The 20744-nt window shown below is 37.7% G+C and overlaps 1 protein-coding gene across 4 annotated transcripts; it reads left to right on the forward strand.

Annotated features, from left to right (window-relative positions):
• Window positions 1–11: 11 nt before the first annotated feature.
• Window positions 12–13312, forward strand: MTRF1L (mitochondrial translational release factor 1 like). Of its 4 annotated transcripts, none has more exons than XR_001828249.1 (7): window positions 12–387; window positions 4697–4776; window positions 7976–8159; window positions 8603–8766; window positions 10346–10463; window positions 11540–11774; window positions 12844–13039. XR_001828249.1 is itself a non-coding variant. In XM_017538923.2 (7 exons), the coding sequence occupies exons 1-7, from the start codon at window positions 129–131 to the stop codon at window positions 13048–13050; spliced, it is 1149 nt and encodes a 382-aa protein (XP_017394412.1). In that variant the 5' UTR covers window positions 12–128; the 3' UTR covers window positions 13051–13312. The 4 variants fall into 4 exon arrangements, 3 of the variants coding, with proteins under 3 accessions (XP_017394412.1, XP_017394418.1, XP_017394423.1); XM_017538923.2 differs by having other exon boundaries at window positions 11638–11774; window positions 12844–13312; XM_017538929.2 differs by having other exon boundaries at window positions 81–387; window positions 8001–8159; window positions 11638–11774; window positions 12844–13312.
• The last annotated feature ends 7432 nt before the right edge of the window (window positions 13313–20744 follow it).

Consider the following 20744-nt stretch of genomic DNA (forward strand, 5'->3'; position numbering starts at 1 on the left):
AAACAGCGCGTGCGCTGGGCGGGGCTTGGTGAACTCTCGCCCCTATCTCCGAGTTTCGGGTGCTGTCGCGAGACCTCCTCTGTCCGGAACTTCCGATTCCGGTTAGCAGCCGTGGTCTCGTTTTACCGATGCGGTCCAGTCTTCTGTGGTGTGCTGCCCGGTTGCTGTGGCCCCGCGGGGCCGTTGGCGCAGCCCGCCGGCCCCTGAGCGGCGGTAGCCGGCCGCTGGAGGAGCTGTTCGCCCAAGGCGGGCCCTTGCGGACCTTCCTCGGGCGCCAGGCGGGATCTGAAGCTCATTTGAAGGTCAGGAGGCCGGAGTTGGTGGCGGTAGTCAAACTGCTGAACGAGAAGGAGCAGGAGCTGCAGGAGACCGAGCACTTGCTGCACGGTAAGGGCTGGGCTCGGGGTGCGGCATCAGAGCACACTCTTGACTCTTCCTTGGCCTTTTCTGCTAAGCCACTGCCCACGCTACCCGAGTTGGAAATTCTGTACTCGCTTGCGGCTGTTTTTGGTTTGGATCAGAAGTCAAGACATCATGATGTGCCCTCTGATCCCATCCTTTCCTGTGAGCTCTCTTGTGCTCCCTTGCCACGGTGCCCTGCCCCCTTTTACATGCTTATTGTTTCCTCGAGCAAGAGCTCATTAGCTCACCAAGGATAAACAAGGTACTGTCCCTGTGATGGACTCCACAGCGGTGTTTCTCAAAGTGTGGTGTGGAGACCTGTCTGCAGTAATATCAGGGGCAGTGTTAAAAGCCGACTTAGGACTCAGAATCTCAGACCTAGACATGTGCATTTTTAACAAGTTTCCCAGGTGAATCTGGAATGGGGCTTAAGTGTCTGCATTACTATACGGTCCCACGCCTGCCAAGCTGCTGCTGGTCAGGCATCACTTTGGGTAGCAAGCTTCCAGAGAGATTCGCAGTCTAGTGAGGGATATAATTAATTACCTATAATATAGCTGATAAGAACAGATATAAATGTATGAATAAAGACCTAGGAGAGCAAGCACTTGTTAGACACTGGAGAGGTATAAAGTCCCACCCATATATAATATAATAGTAGTTTAACTTGTATTGATTCCTTGCTATGCTCCAGGCTTTGCTTAGACACCACTAATTACTAAAAACAAAAATACAGAAATAGCTTTTAGGAGCTTACAGTCTAGTAAGGGAGATATGTAAGAAGTAAAATAAGAAGTGACTTTTATATATGAGTGTTTAATGTCTGCAGTAAAGCCGAGAGTGGTTATAAAAACAAAGGCTGGCATTTAAGTGTATCTCGAAGGGTAAGCAGGAGGTTGTCTGTCAGATGGTACAAGAGTTTGAAGGCAGAGAGGTGACCAGCCTGGGTAAAGGTACTAATTTGGGAAATTCAATATGGCCTAAGTATAGAATAGGTGGCAGATAATAATGTCATGTAAACATAAAGCCAGAAAGATAGTTAAGAACCTTGCAAGACAATTTGGATTTATTTTTATAGCCCATGGAAAGTTAGCATATATTTTTAAGCACAGAAGACACGTCTTTGTAAAGAAAAGTTAGTGGTGGCATGCATTGAGGATAAATTGGCTATTCTCCAGAAACCCTGGTGACTGACAGGCCAGGGAGGAGGCAGTTGAAACAATCCAAGGAAGAGATGGTGTTCGGCATAGGTCTGACTCCAAGACATTCTGAGGAACAAGTTAGGATTTAGTGGCTTATGCCCTGAGAAGGATGAAGGAGAAAGAGAGTTCTAAGACAAGTCTTAGGTTTCTGGCTTCAAAACATGAGTAATACTGTTAATTAAGATGAAAATATAAAAGTTGTACCAAATTTTTAAAAAAGGGGTTTTGTGTTGAATGCTATATTAAGTTAAAAATACCTGTGAAAAGGACAGTCCGATAAAGGTGTCTATACTAGTCTAGGAGAAAAAATTACTGACATAGGAGAAAAATTGAGCTCAAATAATCATATGAGAGCTCTCGAGATATACAGTACATGGTAAATTAAACCTTAGATATAGATGAGAACACTCAGGGAAAATTTGTTAGGACAGAAACAAGTCTAACAATGCCAGAAATTCATAGTATTTGAGGAGCAGGCAGAGAAGAAAGCTATGAAAGGTCAAGAAAAAACAGGCAGAGCTTTGTGACCTTGAAGTCGATAAATGAAGTTGTAGAAGCCAATTGAAGAAAATTTCAAAGAGATCTTCCGCCAGGCACAGTGGCTCACACCTGTAATCCCAGGACTTTAAGAGGCCCAGCACTTTGAGAGGTGGGTGGATCACTTGAACCCAGGAGGTCGAGACCAGCCTGGGCAACATGGCAAAACCCTCTCTCTATAAAAAATGCAAAATTAGCTGGGCGTGGTGGTGCACGCCTGTGGTCTCAGCTACTTGGGAAGCTGAGGTGGGAGAATGGCTTGAACCCAGGAGGTGGAAGTTGTAGTGAGCCGAGATGGTGCCACTGCACTCCAGCCTGGGTGACAGCGCAAGACCCTGCATCAAAAAAAAAAAAAAAAAAAAAGAGATCCTCAGTACCTGAAAAAGAAAGGTAAAACTCAGCTTTTCAACTCACACTGAAATAAGTCTTTAGATTTGGCAATTTTGTCATTAGTGATCTGAATAAAAATAGTCTTAATATGATTATAGAATCCAGTGTAGAAGCTCGAGAAGTAAATTGGAGTTAAGTAGGTAAAAGTTAATAGGAGTAAAGTAATAAAAATGGCATTTATCTCCAGAAATCTGGGTGGGAAGAGAGGGGTGACAATAAGCAGCTACTTAAAGGGTTGAAAAGAAAAGGACCCATTTAGAATGGGAAACCATAAACATCTTTGTAGGCAAAGGGGAAGGCAGGCACGTGATAGGTGCCCAGTAAACATATGTTGATTTATAAAATTCAAAAGAAATTAAAGAAGTAATATATTACCATTGCCTATGAATAACTCCTCTGTCTAAACCCTTTGGAGCTGTGCTGTCCAGTATAGTAGCCAGTAGCCACATAGCTATTGACCATCTATATGTGGCTAGTCTGAATTGAGATGTGTAAGTATAAAATACATATAGATTTCAAAGACTTGGTATAAAAATATTTTTATGTTAATTACATGTTGAAATAATATTTGGAGCATATTGGGTTAAATAAAATATAGTTTTAAAATTAAATTACTTCTAGATTCTAGTTCCAATCTCCTTAGCTTTGTAGAACTGAAAGGCACCTTAGAGATCATCCAGCTCACAACTTCAATTTCATTCTTGCCGTAACTGAGAGAAGTTGAGCCTATTCCCCTAACAGTACCTCAGCATTAAGCTAGGGCTAGATTTCATTTTTGCTTTTCCTAACTCAACATATTTTCCATTCTGCCAAATTTCTTCCATACCATATGCTTGGCAAAATAATTTCCAGCTGTCCTTCCTGTACTTGCTTATCTCAGTTTTGCTTTTGTTATTCTCTCCTTGAGTTAATCTTTCTTTACTTTTTCTGCCCATCCCAAAATCAAGAGATTCCTTTAGGGTGCTACTGTTTTAATATTTAGTCACATAATGTATTAGTCTGTTCTCACACTGCTGATAAAGATATACCCAAGACCGGGTAATTTTTAAGAAAAAGAGGTTTAATGGACTCAGTTTCATGTAGCTGAGGAGGCATCACAATCATAGTGGAAGGCAAAGGCATGTCTTATATGGCAGCAGACAAGAGAGAGAACTTGTGCAGGAGAACTCTTTTTTATAAAACCATCAGGTCTTGTAAGACTTACTCATTATCAAGAGAACAGCACAGGAAAGACCTGCCCCCAAGATTCAGTTACTTCCCACTGGTTCCCTCCCATGACAGGTGGGAATTGTGGGAGCTATACATCAAAATAAGATTTAATAGTGGTTTAGGTTATTTTTTGTTTTTCTCCTCTAGAAAAAATATAAAGAAACTAAAATTATCTATAATGCTCTCTTGACTGCAGGTTTTATATATCTATTATCCCAGTTCCCAGCATGGTTGGTTCCTAATAGATAAGCATACAAACTGATATTTTGTAAGGATTTGAACTTTCAGTAGAGAGAACAGTTCGTTAATAGCCAGAAATTTTCCCTTTCCTCCTCCTTTATATAGGCTGCATATCATCTGTGGGATAGAGGAATGAGAAAGTATGTTTTATAAGGTAAAAACAAAAATTCAAAGATGAAACAACAATAAGGTAAAGCCAGAGAAAGGAGAATTTCACACAAACATTCTGTATACATTAGCTAGTCTAATAAATGTTTTTGGGTATATACTAAAATACTAATGAAACATTTGCTTATAAGAAAATAAATAACTTTCTACTTTTTAATTCAATTTTCGTTTTACTGGTGTAACCTATTTCCCTTCTGTCTTATTAGCTAAATGCATTCATTTGTTATTGTACAGTCTAAGTTGGAAGTCTAAAAGCATATTTATTAAGGTAAATATTTTGCAGAGATGAAATTATGGAAGAGTTTAGCTTCTTTATATTTTTATAGGCATTTTTACTTGTACTTTTATCAGAAAAAGAATTTATACTTAAATGCTTATGAAAACGAATGTATAAAATGCCACTTTTAATTAATGGCATTTATTGAAAGTACAAGATAGACATTTTATTTTTCCCTTCAGGTATGATAACCATAAAACTATTACATGGAAGTCTGTTGGCAATTTAACATTAATTAAGAAAAACTTAATTTCTGCCCTTCTGTTCCCAGATGAAAATGAAGATTTAAGGAAACTTGCAGAGAATGAAATAACCTTGTGTCAAAAAGAAATAACTCAATTGAAACATCAGGTATGGTATTTCTGCAAAGAGTAAAGCATTTGTGCTATTCTTAGGCACTAAAGGTTATTAAAAGTTTATTAAAAAACAAAGAAGTGACTAGCTTGTTACTGTTTTGAATAAACTGGGTTTTAAATTTTTTATTTTCTAGATTTACTGAGGTATAAATTAACCCCCAAAATTGCATAAATTTAAGGTATATGATGTGATGTTTTGATATATGCATACATTTTAAAATGATTATCACTATCAATAAACTGGTTTTTAAAGCAAGAACAAACATGGTCCTCTTTTCATCATACTAAAAGTATTATAGAGCTCTCACAGAAAGATAAATGTCGCAGTGATAGTATTTTCTGGAAAGGCAGCGAAATACTGGCATATCTTCCCTTTTTTTTTTTTTTTTAAGACAGCTGAGAAGTAGACACGGGGCAGAAGAGGTTATATGAAGGGACTTCAAAAGTTTGTGGAAAACTGGTATTAAAAGATAAAAATATATATAAACTTTAATTTATTGACAAATGCCATCAACTATCAAGTTCAAGATACTTGTAGGCAAAAAGGTGATACACTAGCATTTAATGCATCCTTAAAGAACTGAGGGTCCTGGGAATTTAACCATATCAATATAATCTTTTTAATATTATTAACTAAAGAACAGTAGGTACCCTTTACACATTTTTTAAAATTAGGAAACAAAATAAAGGAGGAGCCAAATAAGGACTGTAATGTGAATGCCTATGGATTTTCCATTGAAACTCTCAAAACTGCTCCTCTTTGATGAGAGGAATGAGCAGGGGCACTGGTGTAGTAGAGGACTCTGGTGAAGCTTTCCCCCTAAAACTTTGGGTGACTTTCTCAAAACCCTCCTAATCAGATATTATTGTTCTTTGACCCTCAAGAATGTCAACAAGCAAGATGTCCTGAGCATCCCCAAAAACACGATTGCCACGACCTTTGCCGCTGGCCAGTCTGCTTTCACTTTGACTGGACCCCTTCCACCTCTTCGTGGCCATCGTTTCGATTATACTTTGACTCTAGGATCATACTGGTAAAGCCATGTTTCACTTCCGCTTACAATGCAAATAAATGCTTCAGGATCTCGATACAATTTGTTTAAAATTTCAATTGAAAGCTCTGCTCTGGCCTGCAGCTAATATCTGCATGCAAAGATTCTGGCACACATCCAGTGGAAAGCTTGATCACCTGTAATTTTTTTTCTCAGATTGTGTAAGCTGAACAAATTGAGATGTCTGTGGTCTGGCGACTGTTTCTGCTGTTAATGACCAGTCCTCTTCAGTTAGGGCACAAATAAGATTAAATTTTTTCCTCACAAATTGATGTGAATGGTCTGCCACTGTGGGCTTTTTCAACATCATCTTGCCCCTTCTTAAAATGAGTTACCTGTTTGTAAACTGCTGATTTCTTTAAGGCATTGTCCCCATAAATGTCATAAAGCATCAGCGATTTCACCATTCTTCTACCCAAGCTTCACCAGCAAGTTATTGTTTGTTCTTGCTTCAATTTTAGCAGAGTTCATATTACTCATAGGGGCTGTTTACAAACTGATACCCTTCTTTGTACCTCAAGCTAGAGCCTGTAACTTGTTATAACTAGTTAAAAGGAGTTTAATTTGTTGCAAAATAACTTAGAAATACAACTTCTTGAAGTTCCCTGGTAGAGTGATAGTCAACTGTGAGCTCCTCAGGGGCAGGAATATTTATTTTGCATCTCTGACACTATTTAGAATGCCAGACATAGAGTAGGCTCTCACGATTTTAAGAATTGGGTTATATTGCTTTGATTATATCCAGGAGAATTGCAGAACATATTGGAGTTCATGAAGACTAATTATTATATGAAATTTGAGTCACTCTTTGCTAATTTTGTAAAGCAGAAACTAAAGGTTAACAGTGGTTACCTCTGGGGATAAGTGAAAGAATATTTTACATGAGGAAGGAGCCAGGAAAGGGGGTACTTATTTTTGAAAATCTGCCTCCTCTTTAGCCAAATGTGAAAATTACCAAAAATTAATTTTCCTATAAACTATGTTAGAGGGAAGAATTCCACTATAAGGTGAAAAGTGTAGTGTAGCTCGTGTTTTACCCACTATCTAAATTTTGTATGAATAAGAAGCATATGTATATTAAATATTTCTGTTGAATGTCTAGTAATCATCAGGCAGAGGTACAATCCATTATTTGTTCAAAATTTGAATGATAATGTTGTATTGGCATAGGCTAGAGAGATGGAAAAGTAGTAACTAGCGTAGCTTCTGACCAATGTCAAGTGTGATAGCAGTGTACTCAGGTACATTCAGGTTCAATTCTAGCTCTTCCACTTTTGAGTTGTGTAATGTTGAACCACTAGATAATTCAACCCCTCTAAAGTTAGTTGAGCTATTAATAATACTTACCCAAGATTGTTTTAAAAATTAAAGTATGTACAGTGCTTAGATTACCTGCCATGTATTAAAGAACCAATAAATGTTGGCAGCTTTTCTTACTAGTTAACCTAATCCAAGAAGTCTTTATTCTAGATCCCCTTGATTAGAAACATACTATTATAATGGAGGAAAGACTGATCTAGGCACAAAGAGTTGTGTTTTTGCACCTGCTTGGCCAATAACGTAACACTTTGCCTTTTAACAAGTCATTTAATCTCTGTTAACCTCTGTTTCCTTGACATGTAAAATTAAAGAATTGGACCAGATAATCTCTAAGGGCCTTTTTAGTTTCAAAATTACAAGTTTCTCTTCCATAATAAGAAATCTTAAAATAATACAAATGCAATTTTGAGTGCTTTTGTTTTTCTGTCATACTAGGCATTAAATTGCAAGAGGATGGAGCTAGAATCTTCTTTTGTTCTCTACAACAGTATTATTTCCTAATCACAGAAAGCACACATTATTAACTGAATAGAGAACTGATATAAAGCATATAAGAACTCCAAGAGACAATAATACAAGCCTGAAGTTTTAGCTGAATCTGACAGCATTTATAATATAGTTGTAACATTAATAATTTATGGAAGTTACACATTATACAGTTCTAATTGGCAAGATGGTTGAACAGTGCTCAGCAATATTATTTGCTTGGTAAAACTTAAGTCAAATATTTAAAAATTCCTGAATCTAATCATTTAGCTTTTTATTTTTTGGTAAATTTTAAATCTTAATTATAGGAGGGGTGATACATTTTTCTATTTACAGATTATCTTACTTTTGGTTCCCTCAGAAGAAACAGATGAAAATGATTTGATCCTGGAAGTAACTGCAGGAGTTGGAGGTCAGGAGGCAATGTTGTTTACTTCAGAGATGTTTGATATGTATCAGCGATATGCTGCATTTAAAAGATGGCATTTTGAAACCCTGGAATATTTTCCAAGTGAAATAGGTCAGTAAACTATTCATTTGGTTTTGAGTAAAGTGTTGCGGAAAAGAGTTGGAAAGACCATGACTAGGCTTTAGAACTGATCCGTAAAGATGCTTATGTAGTTTTATGCTCATCATTTACCTAATAAATTTGAATGTAAATACAGTAATTTTGAAATGACCTATAAAATGTAATAGTCTTTCAATAATACCATTGAATTACTAACAGTCTTCAAAAGTAGCCTTAGACGTGTTATTGATATCAATTGATTAGCCCCATAAATGCTTTAATAATTATAAGCAGTAAAGACAAATATTAAAACATTGAATATTTAATATGTTTTACAGTCTCCATGTTTCTCTCCTTTTATGACTTCCAAAAATGTACCTCAAGATAGTAGATGTGATGGTCAGTTATAAAAAGCAAGAATAATAAAAATAATTCTATTTCCCTATATTTTCAAGGTGGCCTTAGACATGCAACTGCCAGCATTGGGGGTTCAGAAGCCTATAGGCACATGAAATTTGAAGGAGGTGTGCACAGAGTACAAAGGGTGCCAAAGACAGAAAAGCAAGGCCGCATCCATACTAGCACCATGACTGTAGCAATATTACCCCAACCTACTGAGGTAAGGCGTAAGCCCCTCTCCTTGGACTCCTGGGCTTAGTACAGTGCCTTGCCCCCAGAGTAACATTCAGAGTTTACTGAATTGAGTATCTCCTTTTCACTTGGTCTTCCTTGTGTATTTTAAGTTGCATATTATCTCAGTCCAAAAATATAATTTTATAATGTTAAAAATTAAGGATTTATAAATGATACAATCTTGCATTTTCTGTGTATTAGTATTTTCCTACTACGTAGTTATTGTGAGATCATCTCTGTGGGTAAAATAATGACCTATTTAAATATGGACTGGTTGTCTTTATGGTAACTTCTGCCTTGTAGGGCTGGTTTGTGGGGTATTAACTGCAAAAATCCTATTTTACAAAGCTAATTACTTAACTGAATTGCTGCTTCATAACCCAGTTACATTAAAATGAAACTACAAAAGTATACTCATTCATAATGAATATACTGTATTCTCACAAAGCAAATTGTCAGTCTGTATTTTTAAGATAACTTAGTGTAGGAGTTCCATTTTGCTTCATTTCCTTCTGCTGAAAAGTGATAATAATTGATTTGTTTTTCAGAGTGAATTGTGAATGCTTTGAAAAGGAACTTTTTAGTGTTTCCTACGCTAATTTTGGGAAGGAGTGCTATTTGACTCTGTAATAGGGTTAATGGAATTCCTTTCTTTAGGTCTTATTAGTTTCTTTAGATCTAATTTTTGTGTGAAGCATACATGAGAAACTAAGCAGTTAAGAGACAGAGTAAAGTAGAATAAATGGCAGGAGCCACACCTAGGAACCTAGTCACTTAGGTCTAAGCATGTTGGGGTGGAACTTTTAAGGAAAAGATGCGAGACTGAAGTCCAGGAATCATCTAATTCTTCTAGCAACCATAGACAGAGTCATACAGGGCGACATAGAAGTAGAGGGCCCAGGGAATGGTAAGATTCTTGCTGCCAGAGTTGCAGACACTCTTTCCTTTATAAAGTTGATACATGTCACAGAGTGGTTCATAGTTATTCATGAAACAGTGCTTTTGATGGTGGCTCCCGGGACAGAGCATTACCTTGACCTCATATCCTAGTGTGTTCAGGAATTGAGTCTATAACCCATGACTTCTTGGCCACTCCCATTTCCATTTTGCTCACCTTTGCCTCCAAATATGTTTGAAATAAAACAGATCCTTCCCACAGTTCTCAAGCTACCATTGTTTTTTTCTGCTGCTAGGCTCTTTAACTCAGAAAAATTTGAAGAATCTTTCCTTAGCTCATACATTCACAGTTCTAAAAGTAGGCAGAACAGAATCAAGTTCTGCTGTTTCCGTGGTAAGAAACGGGTAAAGAGAAGCCAGGTTTTTGAGGATTAGGAAGGATTTGTTTTTCAAAACCATACAGTCCTGTACTATTTTGATTCCTTATTCTTCCAAAAAGCAAAAAAGTTTTAAAGAGTATCCTGCTAGCTACTTTCTAGTCTTAAAATTAAACCTCCTAAATCTTACATGAATTCTGTACTTGTTGTGTATTCATAAATGGGTCACTCTTGCCTTTATAAAGTTGATACATGTAATTTTTTTATAATCCCAACTTTTCTTCTTTATAGATTAATCTGGTGATTAATCCAAAAGATTTGAGAATTGACACTAAGCGAGCCAGTGGAGCTGGGGGGCAGCATGTAAATACCACAGACAGTGCTGTCCGGATAGTTCATCTTCCAACAGGTATGTGCTTATTCCTTCAACATATGAGACAAAAGAAATCCATTTTGGAATAATTTGACTAATTTTCCACTGAAATAGATCCTTGGTTACAAGAGGAATATGTACGACTAAGGACTGTTATTAAATACGTGATTTACTTAGGATCCTTACCTGATTCTCTGTGGGATAATTGAAAGGCCAGGAAGAGGGAGGGATCCAAACTCAGGGAATGTCTGTATTAATGACTATAGAAGGTGTGGATAGTCCTTCCAGGTAGACCTCTAAAGTTTATACTTTTAAAAAGAGAATCCTCACAGTAAAGTAATTATCATGAGTTCTTTATCAGAAAATGCTCCAAGTCATTGGTTCTGAGCCTTTTTGCAGGGGAGGGGAACATGGCCTCCTTTAAAAATGATATGAAAAGCATTGGACCTCCTACCCAGAAACATATGTACAGCTTTGCATATAATTACAGGGGCTTCTTTCCATTAAGTTCATTCACAGACCTCCAGGGGATCTGATTCTAGATAGTTAGGCAAAGGGACTTTATCCAAATCTTTAAGTCTCCAGTATACTTAGTAGGTTGAACTAAACGCCTTTCAGTGAGTCACATGTGATAAAGAGCATATGGATAGCAAGTCTCACTTATCTAGAAAGGAGACAAAAATCTCCTACTAGGACTGATTTCAAATGGGCATAATCCCTATTAACTAATAGTGGTTGAGAAGAGTATTGGATTGCTGTGATTTTGTTCTTTTAATTATGAGAATATCCTTATGTTAAACTGGGTATGTCTTAGGTAATACAGAAGATGAAACAGAAATTAAGGAAAAATGGATATCCTAAAAAAATTAAGTGATTTTTCAGTATCTTAGTTTCTATAAGTAGTTGTTACTTTCAAAACATGGTGGCTAGCTGAGGGGAAACAATCCATATTAAATGATTTATGCTTATAGTTTAGTATGTATGCCTTCAGTATAGAAGTACTTTGTGCTATCGCTCAAACTTAAATTTTCAGTTTCCTGATAAACTCTGCAAAAGTTAAGTCTATAGTCTCTCCCTTTTTTATTAGAGTCCTGTTTTTTCCCCTCATAAAGGAAGAAGAAAAAGGCTGAGAAGGAAAAGGAGTATTCCTTGATAATAAGTAAAGAAGATTTTTCTATTAAAACTTTTTAATTCTCGTAACACTATTCAGGTGTTGTTTCTGAATGTCAACAAGAGAGATCTCAACTGAAAAATAAAGAGCTGGCTATGAAAAAGTTACGTGCAAAACTGTACAGCATGCATCTAGAAGAAGAAACAAATAAGAGAGACAATGCTAGAAAAATTCAGGTAAAAATGAATTGTAAAAATGCTTTTAAAGGATAGACATATTTTTATATAACAGCTTTTTTAAAATAACTCGGTTTTTACACATCATATTTGTTTTAACCTGTGTTTAAACAATTCACATAGTCTAAGGGCTATACTTGTTTGATAGTAATCTTACACTTCTGCCCTCTTTTCTGTATTCAAAGGTATTTTTTTCAGACTTTTAATTAGTTACTAAAAGTAAAGATATGTACTGAGTCCTCATTCAGTTTTAATCATTTGAAATTATAATTATGCAAGAAAGTTGGAAAGCAAACTCAACTTGGCTTTCTCCCTGTTTGGTATTTAATTTTTTTTTTTTTTCCTTGAGATGGAGTTTCGCTCTTTTGCCCAGACTGTAGTGCAGTGGCGCAATCTCAGCTCACTGTAATCTCCGCCTCCAGGGTTCAAGCAATTCCCCTGCCTCAGCCTCCCGAGTAGCTGGGATTACAGGCATGTGCCACCACGCCTGGCTAATTTTTTGTATTTTTAGTAGAGACAGGGTTTTGTCCTGTTAGGCAGGCTGGTCTCAAACACCTGACCTCAGGTGATCTACCAAACTCAGCCTCACAAAGTGCAGGGATTACAGGCATGAGCCATTGAGCCCAGCTGGTATTTTTTATAACTACAGAGCCTTTTAAGAATTCCTCAATATGGAAAACTCACCACCTTGTTACCAATGAAGATGACTGCATTAATTCACAGAGATTATATGTATTCAGCGACTATAGGAATAGCAACCATGTGCCAGGCTCTATACTCATCATCACTGTGTAGTAGATATTGTATTTTGCAGATGGGGAAACTAAGTTGCCTGGGGTCATGGAACATTGAAATGGCTGAGATAGGATTCAGATATTAATCTGACTGTAGAGCAGATGTTCTTTTTTCTATAATGTTGCCATGTCATTTGGAGATTCTTTAAAACCTGGTTCTTGCATTTTGATTCATGTTATAAATCAAGAACTTAGTTTTCAAATAAGTTAAATTTGTCGGTTTAAACTGCCCTGAATCTAACAACATCTCACCTTTTTTTTTTTCCTATATACAGATTGGAAGTAAAGGAAGATCAGAGAAAATAAGAACATATAATTTTCCACAGAACCGGGTCACAGATCACAGAATAAGCAAGTCACTGCATGATCTTCAAACTTTTATGCAAGGGGATTATCTACTGGATGAACTTGTACAGTCATTGAAGGAATACGCTGATTATGAATCTTTAGTAGAAATTATTTCCCAAAAAAGTTTAAGTTGATTTATTTATAGACTTTTGTAACTTAAAAAAATTCTACTACAGCACATCCACATAGTGTGAAAATGCCATTATTCTCTTAAAAAAACATGAGTTAACACATTTGGAAGTAATATGCATATTCTGAAGTCACAGATAATTTACATAGATCTCTCTCAATGCATTTAATACAAATCATACAATATGCAGATGGTCCTTGATTTACATTGTGGTTCATTCCCAATAAACCCATCATAAGTTAAAAATGCATGTAACATTAGCAACACAACAGTCCCCTACTTAATAACAGCTTGACTTAACAATTTTCCAACTTTACCATGGTGCGAAAGAGGTATGATTAGTTAAGTCCTAAGAAGCTCCTAAGCTTGAAATGGGGCTACATCTCGATAAACCCATCAGAAAGTCAAATAATCCTAAAACCATCATAAGTTGGTGACCACCTGTAATCATGACATGGTGTAAATCTTGGATGCTTCCTTGCAATAAGTAGACAAAGGAAAATCATCCCTTGTCTTGTTCTTTTTTTTTTTTTTTTTTTTTTTTTTTTTTTTTTTTTTTTTTTTTTTTTTTTTTTTTTTTTTTTTTTTTTTTTGGTTTTGTTTTTTTTTTTTTTTTTTTTTTTTTTTTTTTTTTTTTTTTTTTAATGAGATGAGAGGGAAACTTAGATCCATTTCACTGAGGAGTTTGGTGCTAGGGTTTTTTTTTTTTTTTAAGAAAAAGAGAAAGGGGGAGAGAGAACAGGAGTCTTGCTCTATTGCCCAGGCTGGAATGTAATCTAAACATAAGTATTAAAAACCTCTTTTATGCCAATAATTAACAGCAGAGACAGGAAGGAATAAGGGAAAAAAATAACAAACAAATAGCCAACCAATATTTCATTTAAATCTGTGAAATGCCATGCAAATGCTGAAGAGTGATTTACTACTTCCATTTATGTGGTCACTTTCAAAACAGGTGTAATGTGATACTGAAAAACAATGTATGTTCTGTGGACCTGGGGTGAAGAATTCTATAAATATTCACTGAATTTACTTGTTCCAGGTCTGAGTTCAAATCATAAATGTCCCTGTTAATTTTCTATCTCATTGATCCGTCGAATATTAACAATGTGGTGTCAAAGTCTCCCGCTATTGTGCGGGAGTCCAAATCTCTTTATAAGTCATTAAGAACTTGTCTTATGTATCTGGGTGTTCCTATATTGGGTGCACATATATTTATGATCATTGACTCCTGTTGTTGCATTGATCCTTTTACCATTATGTAATGTCCTTCTTTGTCTCTTTTAGTCTTTGTTACTATTAAAGTCTATTTTGTCAAAGACGACTGTTACAACTCCTGTTTTTTTTTGTTGTTGTTTTTTTGCTCTCCATTTGATTGGTGAGTCTTCCTCCAACCTTTTGTTTTGAGCCTTTGTGTGTCCTTGCTTATGAGATGGATCTGGATACAGCGTGTCGAAGGGTTTTGACTTTTTATTCAATTTGCATGTCTGTGTCTTTGATTGGGGCATTTAATCCATTTAAATTTAGGATTAATACTGCTATTTGTGAGTTTAATATTGTCATTTAATGCTAGCTGGCTATTTTGCCCATTAGTTGATATAGATTCTTCATTATGAAGATACTCTTTACCTTTTGGTAAGTTTTTGGGATGACTGATACTGGTTGTTCCTTTCTGTATATAAAGCTTCTTTCAGAAGCTCTTGTAAAGCAGGCCTGGTGGTGATGAAATCTCTGAGTGCTTGCTTGTTTGTGAAAAATTTTATTCTTCCTTCATTTATAAAGCTTAGTTTGGCTGGATATGAGATTCTGGGTTGAAAATGCTTTTCTTTGAGCATATTGAATATTGACCCCCACTCTCTTCTAGTTTGTAGGGTTTCTGCTGAGAGATCTGCTTTGAGACTGATAGGCTTCCCTTTATGGGTAACCTGACCTTTCTCTCTAGCTGCCCTTAGAATTTTCTCCTTTATTTCAACCCTGGTGAATCTAACGATTACATATCTTGGGGTTGCTCTACTGCAGGAATATCTTTGTGGTGTTCTCTATATTACCTGGAGTTGAGTATTGTCCCGTCTTACTAGGTTAGGAAAGTTTTCCGGAATAATATCCTGAAGAATATTGTCCAGCTTGGATTCATTCTCTTATGACATTCAGGTACACCTATCAACGTAAATTAGGTCTTTTTACATAGTCCCATATTTTTTGGAGACTTTGCTCATTCCTTTTTACTTTTTCTTCTCTAATCTTGTCTTCTCGTTTCATTTCATTAAGTTGGTCTTCAACCTCTGATATCCTTTCTTCTGCTTGATCAATTCGAGTGTTAAAACCTGTGCATACTTCACGGACTTCTCATATTGTGTTCTTCAGTTCCATTAATTCACTTATATTCCTCTCTAAATTGTCTATTCTCGTTAGGATTTCATCAAACCTTTTTTTAAGGTTCTTAGTTTCTTTACATTGGGCTAGAACATGTTCTTTTAACTCACAGAAGTTTATTATTTTCCACCTTCTGAAGCCTAATTCTGTTATTGGAACGCACTCATTCTCCATCAGGCCTTGTTCCCTTGTTGATGAGGAACTGTGATCCCCTGTAGGGGGAGAGGCATTGTGATTTTGAGTATTTTCAGCCTTTTTACGCTGGTTTCTTCCCGTCATTGTAAATTTATCCACCTGTCGTCTTTGTAATTACCAACTTTCAAATTGGGTCTCTGAGTGGACGTCCAACTTGTTGATTCCCAGCACTGAAATCTGAGCAACCCACTGTGCCAGCTAAAACAGCGGTGGTAAGATTCTTGGTGCTTTTCTGCCCGGGAATCTCCTGCCTGGCTTCCCTCTTGAATCCCTTTTTCGATCAGCTGAATGGGTGACTCTGCCTTCCCAGAGCTCCAAACGTCGAACAAAAGGGGACCCAGTCCTGTTTGCTCTGTACCGAGAACCGCTGCACCAGGGCACTGGCAAAACCGCTGCGCTGGCCACAAGAGTCATGCTGGCAACCCCTGGGGCTCCTCCGCTGGGAATCTCCTGGTCTGTGAGCAACAAAACTTCGTCTGAAAGTGTGGCGTCCTCTCATTCTCTGCGCTTTCACTGGGAGCTACAATCCTGAGCTGTTAGTAATTGGCCATCTTGGATCTCTCTCTCAATATAAGTTTTCATTGTCCCTTTGTCTTGTTCTATGAAAATACTGAATGATCAAAAATTCAGTTTAAATCTTTATTATGAAAAACTTTAAATGTAAAGTAGTAGAAATAGGGCAGTAAATATTGTATCGTAATATCCAGTCAGGAGACAGAAACCATACCATCAACTTAAACAGGAATAACTTAATATAAAAAACTTTTAACTGATAATGATATTAGCTATTAAGAGGGATAAAAGCCAGCTATAATGTCCTAGGACGGAGAGTACCCAAGGAAAGAATACCCTTGGAAGGGGCTCCCATTCCCCATGGTGAAGTCAGGCCTAATGGAGAGAGTGTGGCTACAGCCTACTCAGTGATGGGAAAATTCCCTGCCTTGCCCTTGGCCAGAGCTGGTGTGTAGCTGGTGGATCAGGTCTTGCAAGCAAAGAACTTAGGACTGGTAAGCCAGAAGCCTCCTGCCAGGGTATGAGCAAAACTTAGACAAGAACTCTCAGTAGATGTTTGTATTTGTCAAGGTTCTCTAATGAAACTCCCTTAAAAGGATTGGCTTGTGTGATTATTATTAAGTCTGACAAGTCCAAAAGCTGGAGTGTGAGCCAGGAGGCTGGAGACCCAGGAAAGCTGATGGTGCTGGTTCAGCCCAAAGGTATCAAGATATCTGTTGGAGGATTCTCTTTTTCTTGGAAGAGGACAGTCTTTTTCGTTAGGCCTTTACCTGACTGGATCAAGCCTACTAACATTGAGCAGGGCAGTCTGCTTTACTCAAAGTTCACTGATCTAAATGCCAATCTCATGTAAAAACACCCTCATAGAAACACCCAGAATGTCTGACCTTATAACTGGAAAAAAAGTTAAATCTCTTTAAAAAAAAAAAAAAAAAAACAGGCACCATGTGGTCCAGCCAAGTTGACACATAAACTGTCACAGTATCCTCTTAAAAGCAAGAGGAGAAGAAAGAGAAGCCCCTTTATCCTGCAGTGCCCTTCTACCGCCACCTACTGACAAAGAACGTGGTGCTACCTGGCAAAGGAGAAATGTTCGGTGTGCTATGGCTTGAATATGTACCCTCAAATTCAAGTGTTGCCAATGTGATAGCATTGGCAAGAGGTGGGGCCTTTAAGAGGTCACTAGGCCATGAGGGATTCTCTCTCAGGACTAGGATTAAGGCCCTTAGAGACCTCAGGGAGCATCCTGCTAGCTTGCCTTCTGTATGTGAGAAGACAGCAAGAAAGCCCTAGTCAAACAAGTGCCAGCTCCTTGATCTTAGACTTCCCGTCCTCCAGAACTGTGGGAAATATATTTCTGTTCTTCATAAATTACCCAATCTCCTGTATTCTGTTATAGCAACACAAAATGAAGATAACCATACCTGAACATTTATCACAAGGTAGTATATGTACTGCTTTATTCTGGTCTCAGTATTCTGTGCTGAATAAGGAAATGGGAAAGGGTGGATCAGGATATGCACAAACAAGTTACTGCTACACCTCTCACAATGTCATTATGGATAAGATTGTGTTTTCCTCATTCTTGTCTGTTCGGGAGCTAACACCATGCTAGAGTAGGCACTAAATAGATCGCTAAAATTGTATCTAAAGTATCTGTCTAGAAATCTGGTATACCGTTCATAAAGAACCAAAATTCAACTTAATTTCAAAGAACTGAAGTGCCAGTTAATCAAAATTCATTAGCTTTTAATGGTACTACCATTCTCAAATTTAAAATGACACCTTAAGTTCCTCTTCCTTGCATTGGATTTATTGCTAAATCCTAGTAAATACTTTTAATCCTTTTCAATTCCATTACCACTGCTCTTATCCAGAATTACTTCTCAGACTAATAGTCACCTGACTTCTCCCCGCATCCTCTCTATTTGCTGTCTAATTATGGTTACAAATAAATAATTGCCAAACTAATCTTTCTAAAAAGCAAGACTCTGATCTCATCACTCCTTTGCACAACAATGTAAAAGCTCCCATTGCCTCCCAAATAAAACCAGCTCTTTACTGTGCATACATTACATCCATGATCTGTGTCCACCATCATTTTGTGTTAGCTCATTTTACACACCAGCTCCCTATGCCACATCAAATTAATTCATCCTGAAAAATGCAACTGCATTTACCCTTTCCCTTATTTTGTTCTTTATGCTGTAGGCCTTCTTTGTCCCCATTTCTTCAAAAGACATCCCCTACAGCCATGGTTCTCATCCAGAGGCCTTTTGCCCCCCCCTCCCCCAGGAGACATCTGGCAATGTTTAGAAACAGTTATTACAACTGGAAGAAGGAATAACAGAGATGCTGCTAAACACCCTATAAGACTTATCTGGCCCAAAATGCGCTGAGGTTAAGAAATCCTGTGCTACAGATTATTCCCTTATCCTGATAACATATAAGTAACTGCTTTTTCCTATGAAAATTTACGCAATTTTTTTTCTTGTTGCCCAGGCTGGAGTGCAGTGGTGCAATCTCAGCTCACTGCAACCTCTGCCACCTGGCTTCAAGTAATTCTCCTACCTCAGCCTCCCAAGAAGCTGGGATTACAGGCACCCGCCACCACACACAGCTAATTTTTTGTACTTTTAATAAAGATGGTGTTTCACAATGTTGGCTAGGCTGGTATCAAACTCCTGACCTCGGGTGATCCGCCTGCCTTGGCCTCCCAAAGTGCTGGGATTACAGGTGTGAGCCACCACGCCCGGCCAAAATTCCCACAAATTTAAATGTATTTGACTCATCCAGTGTTCTATGTAGTTTTATTTTATAGACCTTACCCTCACACACATGCCTCATGATTCGTATTCAGAAATTATTTACTGAACATCTATTATGCCTATTAGGTGGCAAGCTCACAGAGAATAAGCACAAGGGCAGGTATCATGTAACAGTTATTTCCATATATCCCACGATGTCTTGCATATGGTAGGTCTGCAATAAGAATTTTATGAAAGAATGAGGGCAGTTCTCTCTGCACTTTATATTCCACCTAAACACCCAAAAGCTAATTGATGCTGATTTGAAAAATGAGGTATACACATCTATTGGCATCTAGTAAAATTCAGAATGTCCCTCTGCCCTTTATTTTTTGGTCACCAGGTTGGAGTGCAGTGATGCAATCTCAGCTCACTGCAACCTCCGCCTCTGGGCTCACGCCATCCTCCCACTTTGGCCTCCCAAGTAGCTGGGACTACAGGTATACACCACCATGTCTGACTAATTTTTGCTTTATTTGTTTTCAGTACAGATGGGGTTTTCCATGTTGACTCCTGGGCTCAAACAATCCTCCTGCCTCTGCCTCCCAAAGTGTGAGGGTTACATGCATGAGCCACCACATCCCACCTGAGTGGCCCTAAGTTTCTCACTTACATGAGAATAAACAGGTGCCAGTGAACTGAACATGTTAACAGTTATGAATATTTTATCATAAAGCTCAAATATCATTTAAAGTCAATGATTCAGTAACCCAATAAACTACAAAAAGGTGACAAATTATTCCAGTATGCAACAAAACATGCTTGGTTCTTTCTATTACAGAAATTTTGATTTCTCCAATAATATGTCAGCCTTTTCCTGGAGAATAAAAAAACTGCTGAAAAACACATCTAAGCTGAGAATAAGATCCAAAGATTGTATTCCAAATGCTCAGCTAATTTAATGAGCTTGGCATGGTGGCTCACGCCTATAATCCCAGCACTTTGGGAGGCAGAGGCAGGCATCAGTTGAGGTCAGGAGTTTGAGACCAGCCTGGCCAACGAGGTGAAACCCGATCTCTACTAAAAATACAAAAATTAGCCAGGTGTGGTGGCACATGCCTATAATCCCAGCTACTTGGGAGGCTGAGGCAGGAGAATCCCTTGAACCTGGAAGGCAGGGGTTACAGTGAGCCGAGATTGGACCACTGCCCTCCAGCCTGGGCTATAGAGAGAGACTCCGTCTCAAAAAAAATAAAAATAATTAATGAGAACCTTTGCCTGCCATGAATTTTGTATTTCTGCCAGCATCTGAAAATAAAAGAGGTGAATACAGATCTCTAAGGTCAAATTGTGAAGTAATGTAAAATGTACTAAAAGCAACCAAGTTTCCAACAAATAGTGTTGTAGCTTAGCATAGCATAAAAGGAAAGGACAAGGACTTTTTGAATCCTGCAGACTGGCACTGGAATCTCTGCTTACTGGCTGTGTGGTTCTGGTAGCCACAGTGAGAATTAATTTACACTAAGAAGCACAATCATTATACACTGAAAATAATGCTAAATTATTGTGAGAATGAAAGGCTAACATTTACTTTTTTTTTTGCATTAAAAAGCTATTGTAGTTTTAATATTCTATCAACGAATAACTCCCTTGCCAAAATCCTTCCAAAAGCCAACCACTGCAATCAGAAGAAAGTCTAAACTCTACATGGAAAAACTACAAAGTCCCACAGGATCTGGTTTCTGCCTACTTCTCTAATCTCCTCTCTTTCTTGCTCACTAAGTTCTAATCAGGTATTCCCTCTGCTTATTTTTCCCTCTGCTTATTATGCAGCTCTGCATTGCCAGTTCAACACTCACATCTGGGTCCA

The sequence above is a fragment of the Cebus imitator genome, unplaced genomic scaffold (assembly GCF_001604975.1).
Source record: "Cebus imitator isolate Cc_AM_T3 unplaced genomic scaffold, Cebus_imitator-1.0 Scaffold6, whole genome shotgun sequence".
In the NCBI taxonomy this organism is placed as follows: domain Eukaryota; kingdom Metazoa; phylum Chordata; class Mammalia; order Primates; family Cebidae; genus Cebus; species Cebus imitator.

Bases quoted from the DNA above. Each gene is read 5' to 3' on its own strand.
- MTRF1L (XM_017538923.2), top strand. From the start codon at position 129: ATGCGGTCCAGTCTTCTGTGGTGTGCTGCCCGGTTGCTGTGGCCCCGC. The intron at 10,464-11,637 runs GTATGTGCTTAT...AACACTATTCAG, and splicing joins GATAGTTCATCTTCCAACAG to GTGTTGTTTCTGAATGTCAA. The intron at 11,775-12,843 runs GTAAAAATGAAT...TCCTATATACAG, and splicing joins ACAATGCTAGAAAAATTCAG to ATTGGAAGTAAAGGAAGATC.